General features: G+C 39.0%; 1 protein-coding gene across 3 annotated transcripts in view; it reads left to right on the top strand.

Annotated features, from left to right (window-relative positions):
• LOC139952303 (uncharacterized) overlaps window positions 1-20,556 on the top strand; it is a 66,021-nt gene that overhangs the window by 13,924 nt on the left and 31,541 nt on the right. For all 3 annotated transcript variants that reach the window (XM_071951392.1, XM_071951393.1, XM_071951394.1), the window contains exon 4: window positions 19,166-19,264. In XM_071951392.1, coding sequence (XP_071807493.1) covers window positions 19,166-19,264 — 99 coding nt within the window. The remainder of the gene's footprint in view (window positions 1-19,165; window positions 19,265-20,556) is intronic.

Raw genomic sequence — 20,556 nt, forward strand, 5'->3', positions numbered from 1 at the left:
GAGTCTTATACCTGGCCAGCAATTGTTCCTGCATGGCAATGACAATGGCATCAGTAGTTCCTCTCCCGGCATAAAGCCAAAACTGCATCTCATCAATCTCCACATGCTTCTTCAGCCATACCTCAAGAACTCTCTCCCACACATTCATCGCCTGATCCAGGATCTTGATTGCTCTGAAAGAGCCACACTCCAAAGGGTCACTCTCGCCATGAACAGGGGAATCAAGATGTTGTTCTGCAAATTGCAAATCTGTGGAAAAGTGTCTTTCTGCCAAAATGCTGTCAACCACTGTAAGCTGACACCTGTAGAGGCCTTCAACTTCTCACCAACCATGACACTCCGGATAGACCAGCGGCCTTCCCAGATTTGGTGAGCTTCAGAGGAGGCAAAAAGAACCCTCCACACTCCACTTTCCACCTCCCTGTCTCACTCATTCTCCACATTGAGCAACCGCTCCGTGTATTTTCTCAACACCTGCTGGTGAAGGTCACTATCCGTCACCATGCTACAATCGTCATTATTGACACCGTTCGCACCAGTCACATCCTGCCGCTCCTTGCCATCTGTTTGGCAATCTTAAAGAAGTGCATTATATCCTCACCACTCTGTAGATCCGCTGCAAACTCCCTTCTATTGGCATCGTGTGCCATCCACACCTGTCTCTGTGATATCGGCTTTGCCTCGAGAATGGAGCACTGACCTCTTAGTAAGAGATTGCAGACCATGTTCAGAGGGTGCAACATGCTAAGAAAATGGTTTAAGAACAGTTCAAAGGTTTCATCAGAGGATGTCTCATGGAAAGGTCAAACCTTCAACGATGTGATCCACCCAGTAAGCTGAAGCTGTTTAAACGCTCTACTAAACCAACCACCATGAACGGAAAGCAGCAGATAACTTTTAAAATCTGATCTGGCACTCTTCTCACTCAGTTGCTTTATAGTGACTGTTAGAATAGATATGGAAACCTGGAAGAATTTTGTTGACACGAGAACCAAGCATTTCCCCAGCACTCTATGCAGAAACCTGTATCTGTATACTAAAGTGATTTTATTGTGTGCCTGGAACAATTTAGTGAGGAACACTCTGAGGTCCTATGACTAGCAGCGTAGTTCTTGATGGATCAGTTATCATACTGATGATAAGGCCTGCTGCAGCTGTTAAGGACTTTGAGAAATATACAAACAATACCTTCATTCCAAACATTTACCTCACGGTTTCATAAAGCGTCACGTGTCAATCTGGTATCACATTTGTTGACAATTTCCTGATAGGTACAGCTAGAGCAAAGCGTGAGAAGGGCATACGCAGACGTGCAGTTGCAGAAACTGCCATGAATTTGCTAGAACGTCTTCGTGTAGACAGCATCAAGACAGAGCTCTTTAGATTCCTATCTAATGCTTCTCAATTCAGCATTTCCTTTCACCAGATGGGGCTGAACTGAGACAGATGATGGTCTGTTTGAACCACATTGGAAAACACTACCAGATGCCTCTCAAGCCTGTAAGATGTACCTGCAACACAAGGTTGTGTGGAGAAAAGTGCACATGCACTATATCTGCATTTGAATGCACATACGTGTGTGTGGAATGTGAAGGGGCCTTGCTGACAAGTTGATTTGAACTGACCACAATGGGAGATCGTAGCTTCAATATTTCCATCATGGTTGTGAGCCCCTATGGCCGAATAATAGTACAGCAATCCCGACATCGAAATTTTAAGTTGATAATGACTAGTGAACCATTTTTTAGGTTCTTGAGAAACAATCATAATATTATTGTTCTGATCTCATCATAACTTATGAGTTAAAGGGGTGTTAATATTTAACAATTTTTACAATTTTTAATTTAATTGGATACAAAAGGATAGGTTTATCATTCCAGCGCTTTTTGATGAGTTTTTTTATTTTGCTGTGTTTTTATTATGTGAAAAAGACGATTGCAAAATAAAAGAATTTGATGACAAGTTGCTAAATACCCCCCTATAAGATGCAACATCCCCCTTTAATATGATTTTAACATTGCTTAAATTATTAAACAATCATTTCAGATGTTAATTACATTTTAATGACATTAGTAAATGCTGGTGTTGATTTGTATGCAAACATGCCCTTAAAACTGGTATTTGGCGGTCTTTTTGGTGAAAAGTGGCCAAATGCCCCTTTAAGATGCAAAATGCCCCTTTAATATGCAAAATGCCCCTTTAATATGCTTTTAACATTGCTTAAATTTATACACAATCATTTCAGAAGATGATAAGTGCCTATTAATGACATTTGTAAATTCTGGTGTTGATTTCTAAGCCAATATGCTCATAAAACAGTAGTATTTGGCGGCCATTTTTCAAAATGGCCGCCACGGCCCCTAGGGACGGAATTTGCGATGGCCCAATATCCAGTTTTGTTCAGAATACTATTCTCTACATCTGTGCCAAATTTGATGCTTTTATCACAAAATGCACGATAGGTTAGCTATGCCGCCCCACTACAACAAAAGTTTGTCGTAACATTTCACCATCCATTACAACCAACTGTAAGTAATTTCCCCGCATCACAAAACAAGAAAGAAGAAAAAATTCCATTGAATACCGAAACAAAAGACCAATCCCTCCTTATCCAATTTACCTCCCACGTCTCGTGCCATGACTCCTTTCCCATGCGGGTTCCGGCCGATCGGAAAGGAACTCTCCCCAATTGCTTTATAAATCAGAATCACAGCTTGCTTGGTTTTCTTGTTGCACTCGTGATTGATCTTACAAGGTTTGTTAAGAAAGCACTGTGCCGCGGTATGTGCCATCAAGACCTCTGATTGGGGTCATGCCATTTTTTTCCTCTCTCTCATTTCCCCGGAGGCTGACCCCTGATAAATTTTAACCAGCTTTGTGTCCCAGATACACACATTTTTAACAAGAAACCTTTTAAAACTAAAATCACATCCATGTTAAAAAACAGCAATTTCTAGTCATGTGAACACTATTCTGGTGAAATAATACACAGATAATTGTTTATTTTTTAAACAGAGATCCAGGTTCCTCCATATGGCTTTGTGTCCCAGATTCACACGCCACACATTACACAAGACCATTTTTAAGAAACTTTTATTAAAATCACATCCATGTTCTAAAATAGAAAATTCAGGTTGTGTGAACACTGTCATGGTTTTATCTCGCCTCCCTGGTTTTACAATAACCAAGCTTTAAGAAGACCCAGTTAAAGACCTCTTCAAACAATATGTACAATGTATTAAATGGGAATAATGAAACTGTCCCGTTCACATCCGTGCCTCATCTACACTGGACTCATTTTAAATCGCTCTAAAAACACACTTATTTAAGTCCGTCTAGTCTTTTCAGTTTCTGCTATTTCATCCCACTTTTACTTGTAATGTTTTGTTATCTTCACTTCCTGTTCAGCGCTTAGAAACCTTGCATTAAGCGCTATATGCATGTTATTATTGTTTATTATTATTACAATAACCAAGTACTCTTGCTATGGCAATCTATGTACAAGATCGAAACTATAATTGTTTTCATTTCTTGAAAACCCAAAATGTTTCCAACATGATTGTACGGTACACCAAGATGGCAAACTTTCAGACATTTGTCACAAGTTTGCGGGTGTTCTGCACTGTTTACCCATTTGCAAGTAACTTGTTGATCATCCCATCCTCCTGGTGTTTCTGATCAAGGAGTTTTACAGAATTGCCCCTGACAGCATCAAATGCTCTCATACAATACATTGTAGTCTTGCCTTGAGGGTCAAATGCTTTATCCTGCAGTGAAGAACACATTCATTGTCCTCCAGTTTGCGGACTATCAGCGAAAAAGAACTGGACAATGACATAACCACATTATTGATTTGGTTTTCTTCTTGGATGCAATTAATGCCACCTGTGTGTCCAGCTTGTGTAGAAAGGCTCTACAGTCAACAAGTGCGTCACACCTTCCCCCATTGCCACACATCTCATGTACTCGCAGTTGTAGCGTTAGTACTTTTATGTTAGTACCTACCAAGACCTGAATTGAATGGCTTCTGACTGGCACCCCAAACAAAGATACTAGCACCAACACATGTACATGTAGAGGTAGCTCAGTTTGGTTGAACGTGACGTCTGTTGAAGTTGAAGTTCTGCTCTTGTACATTTTTAATTGGTCAACCCAAATTTTGTTTTAATTCCTCAGTCAATTTCCTTTATTACTAAATACTTGATACAGAAGTTACATCTCCTTCAGGTGATCCCCTTCCTGCTTCCCAGGTGGTATTATAAACTTGGTGTGACCCCTAGCTACTGCAGTTATCTGTTTAATGGCTTCTGACTGGTACCCTTCCCCCCTCCCCCGCTAACAAAGATGTTCACAAAATGGGGAAATTGCCATTATTAGGTCTAGATACAAGTAGCTGTAATAAATTGGTTGAACACCTGTCGATAATCGTGAGGATGCAGGTTCAAGTCCTGCCCTAGTAAGTTTGTCATTGTTCAAGCCACATAAAACCCAAAATACTTAGTCAACTTCGCTTTTGGTTTTTTACTTGATATTGAAACAAAAAGTCACATCCCCTTTTAAAAGGTGATCAGTCTGCTGCCCCTTAAACTATTCACAAAATATGGAAACTGCCAACAACTTGTTTAATATTGAGTACATTATCAACAGCAATTCAGCTCTTACTTTAATACAGCTGTGAAAACCTAAACATATTTCTCAGGTACCTGTAGATACGTATGTCAAATTAAACTGCTGCATATTTTATTTGTGTCCTCCATCCTTTTTAATAATTTATTTGAATTCGCCTTACATTTTATCCCCATCGCGTGCAAAATTAATGAAAGCCAAGTTCGGCTACAATAAAAAAACTCACTTAACTTTAATTGCGCTACTAATCATTTTTGTCATTCTTCATACATTGTATGTACACATTGTGTTTAGGCCATTTGGGCGTATTGCTTTGGCCCAATTGGCAAATTACAGTTACGATCTGAATGTTTTATAATGCAGTTGAAGGCTCATTCTGGGGAAAAAGCAATGGCATGTTTAGGCGCGATGCTTCATTCTTGAAAGGGCAAGAGCGGCAAGGCATTTTCTTTTTTCTTTTTCCTCTATGAAGGAAGTACACATTTCTACTGTAATGTTTCAGGGGGAACCGATGCAATGACCAGGGGGCATGTAACATTGCAGCAAATTGTATAGTGCCCTCAAGAAACACGAAACTCCAGTGTGAAATCTAAGAGTCTTTGGTCTACAAAGTTAACATTATTCCTTACCAAACTCTCGTTCTAGTTGAGTCAGTACTTCATTTCCTTACAAGCTCAAAATACTGTACGGCGTGGAATTACATTGACCTCTGTTGCCCCCGTCTTGGCCTTGTTGCCCCTTCAGAACCACCCATATATGTTTCAGTGGAATTGCCCATTTATAAAATAGCAATCGCCTTGCCCTCTCAAAAGATGAAATTCCAGGCCAGATAACTGGATCAATCAAGATCTGATACTTCACAGAGGCAAAGAGGGCGATTGCCTCCTTACCCCCTGGTTGTTGCCTTGGTGCTCTTGAAATGCTACGGTAAAAGATTACATTTTCCTCATAGGGTGCCCTTTACCAAGGAGAAAATGCCTTGGTGCCCTTCGCCCTTTCATAAACGAAGCATACAGGCCTGTCCATCCACTTGATTTTCGACTGCACAACATATCGACCTGTCTCCCTTAAAAGTATCCGGTCGGTCGTATCATATACAGTGGATGGCTTTCAAGCTAAACAAAGCATTGGTCACATTACGAGGCTCAGGAATGTTGTAATAATGTCTCCGCGGTGGAAATGAAGAAATCCCTGGTATTCATGTTCGAGATGCTTCCTGGACCCCCAATGAACGCTTGGGGAAAGCCTGCCGGGTCACCGTAACCCAAAACTGGCTGAACGATAACGGGTTTTGTTGATGTTTGTTAAAGCGAGGGTAGTGTTGTTTTTCGTCTGCTACAGGAATAGTCTGTTCCAAATTTATAGATAAATCTTCATAGCTCTACTTTTTGTGCTTTAAAAGCTGTTCTCTTTGGCCCAATTTCATAAAGGTGTTTGAGCACTAACAACGTTAGACATGCCTCATTTCGGCTAAACTGCTAAACAGAAAGTTATTATGCAGTATTTTCTGCAGCTCTACATACGGTACATGAAACAGGGTCCCTGCTTAGGACTCTCAAATTCACAGTTTGCATTACATTACATTGTACTGTAATCTTCCAAGGCGTGTGTGATTTGTGTGACTGGCCCTTCTTGCAGGGACCACTGACAATGCCATACTTGACCTCCTCAAAGTTCAAGTTCATGCAGTCACTACTCGGAGGAGTCTTTGACTGGTGGTTTAACCGGTACTCTGCTGGTTCCCAAGGTGTGGGTATGCCTCCCCGCTGTTCCAATGGGAGGACCTCACAGTGCAAGGACCAGCAAGTGGAGCTGTCAACCGGTGAATTAAAGGGACGGTACAACACCATAGTTGACTGCCTGCTTCTACAGTTGACAGCATCCAACCCCTCATCGATATGTGCTAAGCACTGATTACTCGCTACTTTCTCCCTGAGTCCGGTGAAAATAAAATCAGGTGGGATTCAAATCCACAAACTCTGCCATTGTACAGCAGCCGTTGATTTCACCAAACTCTTCCTAACTTAGAATTCATCTTCGGACTTATGGATGGGTTCAGTTTCGTATCTGAAGACGTAGGACGAATTGAACTCATCCTAAGTTAGGACGGGTTACTTGTCCGTACTCGTTAGGATTCGTTAATCCTAGCATTTCGTGATATCGGCTGCAGACGTCTTTCCACTAGACCACCAGGCTTGCCTGTGGTGGTAGCTAGAAAAGGTTTGGATTCTATATTTTAGCAGCGATACCACGATGATTTATATTGATGTGAAATTTGCATAAGGGATAGAGAATAATTATTGTTAGTGATCTATCCCTACACCGATGTGTATTAATCGCTGCGTACTCAGTACTTTTATTACATCTGACCTTTGTTATTATTTCATACTCGTCCAAGGAAAGTTATTTCAAGTAAACGACAAAAGTCATTCTTTCTAGTTTCTGAAGTTGCAAGGAGAAATGCACCCATGATGAGGTCTTGGGCTGTATTCTGATCACTGTTAGGAAAAACTGTATAACTAATGAGCTTTTTACTTTGAAAATAATCCATATTTTGTTCAATAACTACCAATCCTGTACTTTATGTATTTTTTTTGTGATGGAAACTTCCAGCTGTTTGAGAGTTTGCTTCAACGAATTGATTTATAATGAAGAATCTTTGGGATCCCTTGGATAAACGGACCCCAAAACAAAGCAGCCTTTCATCCATGTACAACTCTCAGGACTACCCCAGATACAACCGCAATCTTCTGGGACTGGGTTTTTTCCTTGGGGGTTATTGGAAGTGGAAAGTTCAAGTTATCACTGGCCCTGCGCCAAGTACAACATCATCTAGCACTATAACTGTTGGAATGACCTGTAAAGACTAGCTCTCCGGTATTTTAAAGTAATGTTCAGTACTTGTTTTGATGGACAGTGTCTGTATGGAGTTGATGTTTTTTTTGGGGGGAGGGGGGGGGGGCTGTTTCTGTCTCAAAGTTTGAGATGAATCACCAGACTTGAGAGGAGCCTATTCGCAGCAGGGTGTGGGTTAGATACCTGGTCATGACTTGGTGCCCTTGAGCAAGGAACTTAACTATAATTACTTCGTAAAAGTTAGCTCTACCACTCCAGACAGGCTCCTAGTGTATGGCCCTGTATGAAACCACAGCTTCGGCTTTGGGTTCGACTCCGTTCTCTCGTCTGAAGCCCTGAGCGCTAGACCCAAAGCACACGCAATTGTAAAAAAAAAAACAGTGGGGCCATGCTAGCCTGAGCCGAAGCCGTCGTTTTGAGAAAGGCCTATGATACCCATGCCTACATCCTTACAGACTGTGAAGGGATATATATGAACCTTGCTTCAGCTCCAGGAGTAGGTGGCAGTTGAATTGCAGCTCTCACCTTGCATGAAGTGGCCTAGAGTCCCTCAGTCAAAACTTCTGAATTAATTAAAATGAAGGACTGGAGTTCCACAAAGCTCAAATTTTCCCAAAATTAAGGACTACATTGTAGAATACCAAAAAGCTATATTTTTCTTGAAAATGAATAGCTGAAGTTCCACAAAGATCTAAGTTACGTTCTTACGTGGAAAGTCCAGGTACCATTAAAACTCCAGCAAAGTGGTCCCCCTTATCCTCCAGGCATGACATACCTGGCAGCCGAGACTGGTTCAGTCTTTCTTTGTGTGTTCTGTGATGTAGAAGTTAATCTCACACATGTTGACGGAGCTCCATTTCACTTTAGAGTCAACATGCCAGGGGTTTCAGGCAGTCTGTTGTTTTCTTTCACCCAAGTTTCCAATAAATTCTGATGTAAATTACACCACTAATCCTTTGGAGACCATTCATTTTTTTATAATCATCAAAAGCCCATCATCATTAGATAATGCTTTATCATCATATTTGTGTTGCCATGTGAAATAAGTCAACATTCATTCATTCATTCATTCAATGGTTTATTCAAATTCTATTCAATTCGCTGCTAGCAGCAGAATTACATGAATATAATAATTTTAATGTTAACTGGATATTAAGTACATGTAGAATAGGTAACTGTAGTAACCATAACAGGTGGTTGAGCACTGTTCAATGATCGCACTGAACAGCAAAGACCAGAAGTAAGCATAAAATCATATTATATTAATCTTGGTTTTTACCCATACACCAATGTGTGTTAGCACTGTATACTCATTACTTCCCCGAGTCCTGTGAAAAAAAAAACATCACAGGCATATTACTCAGGTGGGATTCAAACCCACGACCCTTGCAATTCTAGAGCAGTGTCTTACCAACTAGACTACCGAGGTTGCCCGGTAGCTAAAGGCAGTTCGAATCCTATGTTTTATCCCCGAGACAAATTTAACATCTATTAAAGCCATATTAATAAGGAATTTTCATTTGATCCCAGGGATTAAAGAGTGAAATTAGCTCGGGAAGTTATTCATTTGCAACTAGAATTTTTTTAAACACTTTTCAATGATCATCACTGCACAGTACATTACACAGACCAGAAAGTGAGTAAAACAAATCCTAATAAGGAATTTTCATTAGATCCCAGTGATTAAAGACTGAAATCAACTCGGGAAGTTATTAATTTGCAACCGAAAAAAATAATTCTGAACCAACTTCCTGACTGACATTATGAAGTGTCTCGTTCACCTCAAGCCTGATTGATTGTGGTTTCCTACTGCAGTGGTTTCTACGGCTACTAAATATTACATTGCACTCGATACCGTCGCGATGGCTACACGTCAAGTGTCGCAGACCGAACCACCTGCCAGCATATTTGCCGCGTAAACCCTTCTCCGTTATTGATTCCATTGTTTGCCGAGAGACCATGATTATTATTTTAAAATGATTTATGGAATTGCTCACAGGTACATGTAGCTCTGGATTTTTTTTAGTTGCTAAAATTGCTGTTTTAAAAAAGCAAGAATTTTAAGTTTTTAACAGGCCTACACTGTACACTATTGATTTCAAAATGAGAACAGAATGATGTATGTTATGGAACAGGTTTTAATTTGCACATGCTCAGAACTACGTAACCAATGGAAATTTCTAGTAATTCTGCTGCCACCTAGCATTCAAAAGTCTCCCATTGGACCTGCTGGCCAGTCAGTGAAAAAGTTAAGGGCAATCCCTACTTGCTGTTTGTTTCTCATCACATGGTTTAAGACCCCCACATTTGGACGAGGGACCAATTCAAAAAAGTAGCTTAAAACGATACCAATCATGCTTACCAGAATAAGGTTACCAGCCAAACTACCATGTCATGTGTACAATTTGTGACTGGCATCCTGCTCATTGCTGTTAAACAGGAGGTTGTTTAAAGCAATAATTTCTGCTTAAGCAGCTCTATGAAATTTGACCCAGGGATTTATTGAGTTACTGCAGATCCTATACCTACGTCACATTCAACCTTGATGCATTACTTTCATCCCACTTGCTTTCCCTCGTGCTTGGTGTTCAGTGAAAGGAGAGAGGAGGATGAGACACATAAAAGACTAGGGGAGAACCCCAGGCTGTTGCCGACACGTTTGGGTGTAGTGGTGATGGTGATGTTGATAAATTTATAACAAAACGAGTTTTCATCACAAATAGGTGACCATGTTACTGGTTGAGAATTACATATCAGACATATTGCGTTCAATTAGCTTCCCTGGGTTGACCCCACGGTGCTCATTCGGGTGAGCCCCTGACGAGAGCTAATCGAATGATCACTCACCCTCTTGTGGTGATGTCATGCACCTCGGGCCAGACCCAAGTGACCCGTACTTCAAGCAGGGCACTTGGGGCTGACACATCAAAGTTGACATGCGAACATTTCATTTGCAAATTTGAAAAGGTGGTCGTGCTTTTGAGATATCGCAAAAAATCTAGAGAGGTTACGTCACCTCCACTGCCTCTGAGGAGTGCCCGCACCTGCACTTTGGGCAGACCCGCATAAGATGTGATTTTTATGGATTGGTTAAAAAACAATTCTCAGTGACACTTTTTCAAGTCTCAAACACAAATCAATAAGCCAGTGCGACTTCTCACGCTCCGCTGTTGGCGCGATTTGCAGTCGGACAAAAGACAAAAGGACAGGTGTTCCACTTCTCAATGAACTAGCGCATTGTTTGAAGAAGTGAGAATTTATGATTTGAATCTTCTATAAATGTGTATTCCATGACACAGAAGCCATTCATTTAGAAGGGTTCTTGAAGTACAAGAACCCTACATGTATGTCTTAATTGTAAAAAACAAACACTTGACAATCGTAAATCAAGAAAGAAAGGAACTGACTAGAGTGCAGTTCTTTATGAAGGGTCATAATTGGTTTTTAGTCAACATTGGGCTTATTTATTGGTAAAATTATACAGAAGGATACAGTAAAACTCTTTGTGAAAGTTTCAGCTGAACACAATTTGCTGAGGAAACAGTGAGAATCTGTCATAGTGTTTTCACATGAACATTGAATCCATCCATGTTTTAGCAAGGCGACAGTGGAATACCATCAGCAGTTCATGTTGGGCCCAGGGTCAATGAAGAAAGTAAAACTAGTCTGTTTGTACCAATAGAGGGCGGCATACAACCAGCTGAGTATTAACTCAGTGTGATTTGTTCAGTAGCATTGTTTGGTACACGGTTACAGGCCTGAAATATCATCTTTGAAAGGGCATTGCCATTTTATTTATTTTTTACGAATGGATCATGAAATTCATGGTATGCGGCGGGCCTAGAATTTCATCTCTAAGAGGGCAAGGCCATTTTCATTTTAAAAAGGGCACTTCCATTGGAAAATATTGAAGTCTACAAGAAAGTTTTGCAGAGGCACCAAGGCCAAGACTACGGCAACGGAAGCTGTGGCCTGCATGGCCTCTGTGAAATTACTGGCCTTTAAAGGAACACGTTGCCTTGAATCGGTCGAGTTGGTCTTTGAAAAGCGTTTGTAACCGTTTTTTATAAAATGCATATGGGTAGAAAGATGTTGTAAACGTAGAATACAATGATCCACACAAACATGTCTCGAAATTGCGTGGTTTTCCTTTTACCTCGTCGACTAACACGTCGGCCATTTATGGGGGTCAAAATTTTGACTCCCATAAATGGCCGACCGTGTTAGTTCTCACAGTAGAAGGAAAACCACGCAATTTCGAGGCAAACTTGTGTGGATCATTGTATTCTACTTTTAAAACATCTTTCCAACCATATGCATTATATACAAAACGGTTACAAACGCTTTTGTTTTGACCAACTCGTCCGATCCAAGGCAACGAGTTCCTTTAATGGGAACCTTTTAGGGGTACCAAAGCTTTGCCAAGGGCAACACACGTCACAGCCTCTGTGTTATTCCAGGATGTTATCTAGTCACTGCCAACAGAGGGCAGTATGCAAAGGCACTGCAAATGCTTAGATCTGTTTTTTTCACAGAGTGAATTTTTTAATTAAACCCTTTGCCAAACCATTGCTGTACTATCCGATAAAAGGTTTAACAACTGAAATTTAGAAAAGCCCTCTAGAAAACTGGTAGCATTCAAGGTCTGGCAACATCTCTTCAACATGGCTTGAAATTTACACCAGGTCCACAGATCAGAGGCCAGTGATTGTACATTGGGTCCAGTAAACCCATGACAAGACAAGTTCGGTTGTCTTGCATGTCTTGTGTTGTTCCATCGAATCCTATTTGCCAAAAGATGAAGTATTTTAAGCTGATGTTAACTTATTTGCAGTAAAGCTCATTTTTGGGTGTATCTTATTGCTTGTTCAAACCAGAACAGATTATTAACTGCGCTGAGCTCCTGAGAATTTTTTTGAATTGTGATTTCGGTATTTTTAAAACTTCTCGTCCAGCAGGCCTTGAATTAAATGGAGACCATTGACTTACAGGTATGCTGCCTGCAATCTTGGCCTTGTTGCCCCTACAGAAGATTCACATAGATTTTAAGATTTTCTAACGAAAGTGCCCTTTGCAAGTAAATGCTGCTTTATAATGACATTTTATTGTTCAAGTTTATGATAATTTTAAAAGTTTTTTTCAAGTAGCGCATGAATTTTAACTGCTTAGCTTTTTAGCGTAATTAGTAATTAAGTGATCAATCTTTATTTTCATTGAGCTACTTTTTTTCCCTCTCCCCCCTAAAAAAAATACCAGTTAGTTAAATAACATCTACAAAGGTTTGCTAAGCACCAAACAATTTTGCTTACTGGAAAAGGGTTACCAGTCAAAGTACAATGTTGTATGCACAGTTTGTGACTGGTTCTGATCCATTTATTATTTATTAATTTCACAGGTAAAAATGCAAGTACAGACAATAAGAATGGTCTGCCAGGCTGTCTGCCCAGTAAAAAAAATGCTAATATTTTGTATTAAGAAAAAAAAAGTCTTAATGTACTTTTTTACCCATATCTGTGTTGCTTTGGGTTACCAAAAGATGGAAATTCTATCATTTCAACACACCCTTCTTTAAAATATTTTGCTCCTAGCAATGACTTTGGCCCCTGCACAGAGTAAATTATTACTTTTAGAAATCATCCTAGATCGTAAATATTAATGAGATGTTTTGTTGATTGAGACTAATTTATTCTTCAAAATGTATGTTTCAGACCATTTTGTCACCAATTACTCTCACCCCTTACAAATGTTGCATTATTATTCTTATTAGAAATCATCATACCATAAAAATTGTAAAGCTGACATTATTATTGTCGATTGAAAAACAATTTTCAGCTACAAATTTTTTTTAATTTATTCTGCGAAATGTACGTTTGTCTTGGCATTATTGGCAATTTATAGCTCTGGCATTGCACACATCATTTCACACCACTATGGCTCATACCATCGCTTGTCTTCAGATAATTTCAACTTATTCATTACGAGGAAAACTACTTGAATAACAAAAGGTGTAATCAATTGATTTCTACCGAGCCAAATTATTATGATTAAATTCAGCAGCTTGGTATCAATCATGCACAGGTGTTTGTTTCCCCCTCTGTTAAAGACACTGGACACTATTGGTAATTGTCAAAGACCAGTCTTCTCACTTGGTGTATCTCAACATATGCATAAAATTACAAACCTTTGAGCTCAATCGGTCATCGAAGTTGCGAGAAAATAATGAAAGAAAGAACACCCTTGTCACACGAAGTTGTATGCTTTCAGATGCTTGATTTCAAATCTAATTCTGAGGTCTCGAAATCAAATTCATGGAAATTTACTTCTTTTTCAAAAACAATGTTACTTCAGAGGGAGCCGTTTCTCACAATGTTTTATACAATCAACCTCTTCCCATTACTCGTCACCAAGAAAGGTTTTTATGCTAATAATTATTTTGAGTAATTTACCAAAAGTGTCCACTGCCTTTAACTAGCCACCACAGTGTTGAAAATTAATTTGCTATATTGGACTAATTTCCAGTGGATGGGGTTGGGTGATGACGCATTACCACGGCAGCAAAGTGCCTTCATACCACTACACCACCGTGATCGTTAGCCATGGAGTCTTAATGACTCTCCTTGCCCAGTTGCTCCTATTGTGTTTATACATGACTGCACCGTGTAATTATCAATTTAGGAAAGGTTTTTTCCCATGTTCTGTTCCTGACAAGGACATGATTGATTTTAATTGTATGGAGTTGTATGCCCTTTAATGAGGCGTGAGAGAATTACATCAGACAATATGATTGGTCAATATTATCCAATGTGTTTTGAAAGATGTTATTAATAGATCAAAAAAGCCAGCCTGTAATTGATATAAGGAGGTGGCAAAGTCAACCCTCCTACTGTCTGACCGTTCAGTTTTATCCACTGATAGATAAACTATGCAAGCCTGTTATATGATATCATGTGGTGAATGCAGAGTACACAGTCAACCCTCCTACTTTCTGACCATGTATAATGTTACCCCTTATGGTTTAGAATGATAAATAAACTATGTCAGCCTGTTTGATATGATATGTGGTGAATACACAGTACACAGTGAACCCTCCTACCGTGTGACCATTTAACATTACTTACTGCGGTTTTGAATGTACATGTACATGTATGTATAAACTTTGCCAGCCTGTACATCATGTGGTCAATACACAGTACACAGTCAACCCTCCTACTGTCTGGCCATTTAATATTACCAACTGTGGTTTTGACTTTTTGATTAAATTAATTAGTGTAATTGTTTTACTCAAAAGCATAGCATTTTAGGCAACACAATTTCATGGGGACTTGTCTACCATTACACACTTTGTACCATAAAGTCACATTTGTAAACATTTATATTTTCAATCCTACCAACGTTGTACAAACAAATAAAATGTTCCAAAATAGCCATAATTTTAATCAACAAGTAAAAAAAAAAAGGAGAGAATCATCAATCGCCGAGTCCTTTCCTCTTTTCAGAACAGACTCCCCGCACTCCTACACAAGCAGTCCTGATTAATTGTATACATTGCAATCTACTTGACAACTGTTGCTACTAGCCACTTATTAAAACCGCCTCATTTCACTCTAAACTCCTGGTCATTAGGGTGATGTTGATACAAGTACAAGCCTGTCGTCATTGACGTAAAGGTGTGTGTCGCACACAAGCGGTTGTGTACCATTTCCCACTTGGTGCTTAAATGAGTGTATAAGAGATAGTGTTCGCTCATCGCTTAATAGTGTTGGTTTTCGTGGATCTTTACTGAAATACTCCGGAGGGTGGTGTGAGAAGCAGTTTAAGATGAAACGGAAGAAGGAAGGGAACCCTTCTCCTTATAGCCATCCTTCTTCGGCTGTTTCCACTACATCTTCGGTGAACTCTAGAGGGCAACAACCGGCTGAGCTTGGGGAGGAAAAATTATCGGAGGAACATGGGGCTGCAGACTCTGCGGTAAGCGATTTGAGTAGAGGAGCCGATGCACACATTTTGAGAGTTTCTCAGGTAGCGATTTGACAAAAGAGCAGACGCAAACATTTTGGAGACATTTCTCAGTAAGCGGATTGACAAGGGGAGCTCATGCGAAAATTTCAAGAATTCCTCACTAAGCGATTTGACAAACGAAGCAGATGCACGAATTTTGAGAAATTTCTCAGTAAGCGGTAAGGGAACAGATGCAAAAATTTTGAAAAATTTCTCAGTAAGCGATTTGAAAAAGGGAAGATGCAAAACTCGGAAACATTTCTCAGTAAGCGATTTGAAAAAAGAGAGCAGATGCAAACAGTTTGAGAAATTTCTCAGTAAGCGATTTGTCAAAGGAAGCAGATGCAACATTTAGAGAAATTTCTCGTGAAGCAATTTGAAAAAATGAGCAGATTCAAACATTTAGAGAAGTTTCTCATGAAGCGATTTGAAAAAATGAGCAGATGGAAAAATTTAGAGAAATTTCCCAGTACGGGCTCCAACGCGGTAGGTCAATTTCTGTTTTGTGATGCACTCATATAGAGCACTAATGAAAGAGAAACAAATGAAAGAGAAACAAGTTAGAAATCTCCAACCTCACATTAAAATGGTGTAAAACTTCCATTTTATGTGGTACTCTTTTAGAATGAAATTTGAAGCATGATGTCATTGGACATACCAAACAAACGAATCTATACCTTCCAAAGAGGAATTTGTTTATGTCAGTCAAAGGGTTAAATTCAATGACTTTTGATTAAATATCATCAAAATACGGTCTCGAACTTTACAGAAATGAACAGACACAATAGGCCTATGTGATACGATCATGCAAATTGAGACAGTTGTTGAGCCAGGTCATTTTGCATTTTTTGATACATTTGTAAATAGCATACATGCTCTCTATGCTCTCTAATGATGTTAAAACCCAAAGTTTGTTTGTGTTTGAAACTTGTGAAAGTAGAATTACCATGAGATATGAGTGAATTTAACTGAGAAAAAAGGAGTTTAAAGTTGAGTTGTTTATTGAAAATACATCAGGAAATTTCCTTTCATGTTGATTTTAACCCCTTATTCATGTTATCTACCATGAAGGAAGTAATACTAAAAATTAAAAAAATTCTTTGCATTAGAATTTACAAAAAATGTTGGTCGTGATTTCACCCCTGTTGATCTGTGTTAACTTGTTTTGGCGTAATATTTTTGACAATCGACTCACTATAGCCTTAATCGCATCCCATTTGCACAAATCATTTAGATTTATTTATTAGCTTGAAAGGTTTGGAGGAAGAAGAGATATGGTTACATGCACATTCATACTCAGGGATGAGATTGTTCAGACTTTTGGCTGAATTCAGACTTTTTATGTCGCCCTAGTGAAGAAAATCAGACAATAGTTGTTCCACAAATAAAGAAATCCTGCTCATTGGTCTACTTCTCTAGTGCTTTGGATACTGTTTTCAAAAGCTCCTTGGAATCTTTAACCCCAGGGGTTACCAAACAGTAGAAATGGCATCATTTCAACAGACCTTTGAATTTGTATCCAAGTTTCAGACTTTTTCGTTAGTGATGGCATTCACCCCTGTATACTGTGAATTTGAATGAAAACTTTCAATTCATTAAAAACTAATGCACCATTCATAAGGGATACTGTGTATGTTAAAGTGGGGGGGGGGGCATTAATGGCCAGTCACAGTTGGTTTACTTATTTATAAATTATATAAGCATCTTGCATTATGCAGGGAATAGTTTCTAATGGAGTTTTATTACTGAAGCTTTGAACAAGTGCGTGTTAATTGAAGTACTCAATACATGCCTCCGTAGAGTTGTTGCAACACAGATCATTCTGGTAATACCATGACTAACCATTTGTCTTGCGATGAATTTGATTGCTTTGTGCAATCAACCCAAGGCCCTGATTACACACAGATAAAAAAGGAAAGTAATTCAATCACTAAAACAAAGACACATTTACCAAAAGAAAGCAACACAACCCCATGATAAAAACCTGCAAATCACCTTCCTCTCCCCCCCCCCTCCCCCCACAAAAACAAAACCATCAAGGGAAGATATAACGGCAAAATTGTTTGAACTCTGTCTCCTCAAGTATCAACTCAAGTGTTTATATTTCATATTTCATGCTTAGTTACTTGTAAATTGATAAGTCATAAGTCATATTACAGCGCAGAGAGGTGGAGGGGGGGGGGTTGATGGAGACAAGGGGAGTGTCCACTCACGCTAATTACATTTGCAGTTCCGCATGACCGTACCCATTATATTGTGACATTATTATTGTGCTGTTCCACATGACTGAATCCCCTCATTTGAGATGATATTTTTTGCCGCGTTGCGCTCACATGAGCATACAATAAAGAGTGTTCACTCTCCCTCCCATTTATTTAACAATTATTCACTCGCTGTGAAGATGTCACAAAACAAATGAATGCATTGACAGTGTTTAATGGTGCAATGCTCTTCATGTAATTGGATGGATAGGCCTACATAGTGAGAAATGTGTTGTGGCTTTGAGCAAAATTTCTCAACCGTCTCGTGCCGGTATTCTACAGAAATTTCTGCGCATAATGTTTTCAAATATCAAGTTATAAACCACAAGGGAAATTGAAGGGGTAAATCTTTAAATGATTTGGGTTGAACTAAGTAATAATAAAAATACAAAGTTCACATTCCCTAGGCACTAGATCAATCGCGGAACAAATAGAGAATTGTGAAAAGGGCGCTGAACAAGAGGTAACACTTACTAGAGATTTGAAATAAAAAAGTAGCATCCCGTTAAGGTGTTCCCCAGGCTGCAGCTTCCTAGGTTGTAGTTTTTATGTGGGTGATTCAATTTTCAATTTAATTCAATAAGGTTTATTAAAAATATCACTAAATAACCCCTTTAAAATGGTTTAAAATATTGTTATTTATTCTCATTTTCTTTTAAGCGAAAATTGAACAATGACATCATTGGATATAAAAAACAAATGTGTTTGCGCATTCCAAAGAGATGTTTTTACTCAGTCAAAAGGCCAAGTTCGCTGCCTTTTTGATAAAATGAAATTCAGGAATGCACTGGAAAAAAAAATCCTGTACAAAACTGTACAGATTTAAAATGTGGTGCAATTTGATATTTTAGGATGTTGATAAAACTTTCCACATGGAACGAAGTACAACCCTGTTAATGGGAGGTTCGAGTCTGGAGTTTTTTTGGAAACTTGTGTCAAAATTTAAAATTTTGCATCTTAAAAAAAGCGAACTTGTCTGGATCTGGATTGATACTGCAAGCAACCTCCCAATGTAGGGATGTATAGATTGCAGGTGTGTGGTGCTGGGGACTCTAATTATTATAATGCGCTCTACTTTTGATATTTACATAACAGGTTTAAGTTGTGTAGACTTTTTTTGAGTGTGTCAGGTGAGGGAGCTTCTCTCACAGCAGCTGGGAGGAGGTTTTATTCTGCTGTAGTTTTCTGTAGGAATGGACTTTTTCCCAGTGGTCCACTATAAAATCCACTGGTAGTATTATTAGATCAGAATCTACAAGAATGTTTTCTCTAGAAGACTGATTGAAACGCCGAGTTGAAACCAACGGTTCTTTTCAGAACCACCCCAACTCATCTAGAGATACAATGTAGTTATTACATGGTGTTTTTGCAAACCTTTCCATACTTTTCATTGATTTTATTAATCGTCTCTCATCTGTATTCAGGATGGACGGACGGCTCTTCATTTTGCGGCGGCCTCGGCAAAGGATGAGATGACCAAACTTCTCCTCGCTAAGAAAGTTGACTCCTCAGCAGTGGGTGGGGTAAGTCAAGTCATTATTTTTGTTTATATAAATAAAATAAAATAAAATATGCAAGTTATGCATGGCTAAAAGCCACACCTGGGAAAGGGGTTATAAATTTCAAAATAAAGACTAATTTTTCCTGATGGAAGTTATCTAAATCCAAGGCCCAATTTCCTTTACAGATCATCTTTCTTATAATGGTCAGTTGGTTTTCAGCCAAAGGCTGCATTGTAGTCAATTTACAATGGGTTGAAATTTACAATTAACAATTAAAGGTAAAAATACAAGAAAACAATCATTCATTTATCATTATTAAAAAAAATATATTATGAGTTTAGTGCTCCGAGACATTAAAGACTGAAACCGCCTCCAATTGTAACTACTAAAATCTTCATATCATAGAAGATGATAGCAATTGTCCTTGACCAAGATATGTGAGCCAATTATTGCTTCGTCAGTTTCTGGTATGGTAGGCTGCAGATTGCACTAAAGCACCTTGTAAACCATTATTACATGGTGTTGTTTAGAACATAGGTCCGCGTATCTTGCAGAAAAAAGATAACGATCGGGGCTTTGTGATACCCGTGGTTGTGTGAAAAAGCGCTACATTATTAATAACAACGGCATACTATTATCAAGTTTCTCAGTCACTTGCATCAAACCAAATCAATATTATTTTACTCATTCAAGCTCATTGCATTTCCCCTCCATCGATCAGACTGGGTTTTCTTTTTAGCCACTATGGTGTTCAATTTCATTTTTGTGTTCATATCTTGATCTCGATCTTCAAAGCTGCTTGTAGTCATTCTATTTCATTAAATGGCATTGTACACTACATTGTCGCAGTTTTTCAGTGGAGAGGCGCATCGATAATAATTTCGTTGGAGCTCTTGGATCAAATCATGTCGGCTTAATTGGATCCAAGGGAATGGTTGCTCGGTGTGTTTTATCTAAGATTGTTTCAAAACAGAGACTAATGTGTTTAGGGTTCTTCGCAGGATTTGTTCAAAACGTGTGTGGCACTCTGGACCCGAATATGTAGATGTTTGATGAAAGCATCCTGAATTGAAACAAAGTCTTCTCTTCGTGAAGTTTATCTTGGTTGTAAAAGCCCTATTGTGCAATTGGGAGCTCTCTATTGTTTTCTCTTGATGTTGTGAAATTTTAAAGTTGCTGTCTTTTGCTTATTTTCTGAAATTTCCGCGTATTGGCACAGAAACATGCAGATTGGCCTGAAAGGCTAGCTTGGTGCAAGGGGTGAACCCTTGTCTTGCAACAACATTGTACAACCTGCACACAATCAGCCAAAG

The sequence above is a fragment of the Asterias amurensis genome, chromosome 20, assembly GCF_032118995.1.
Source record: "Asterias amurensis chromosome 20, ASM3211899v1".
NCBI lineage: Eukaryota > Metazoa > Echinodermata > Asteroidea > Forcipulatida > Asteriidae > Asterias > Asterias amurensis.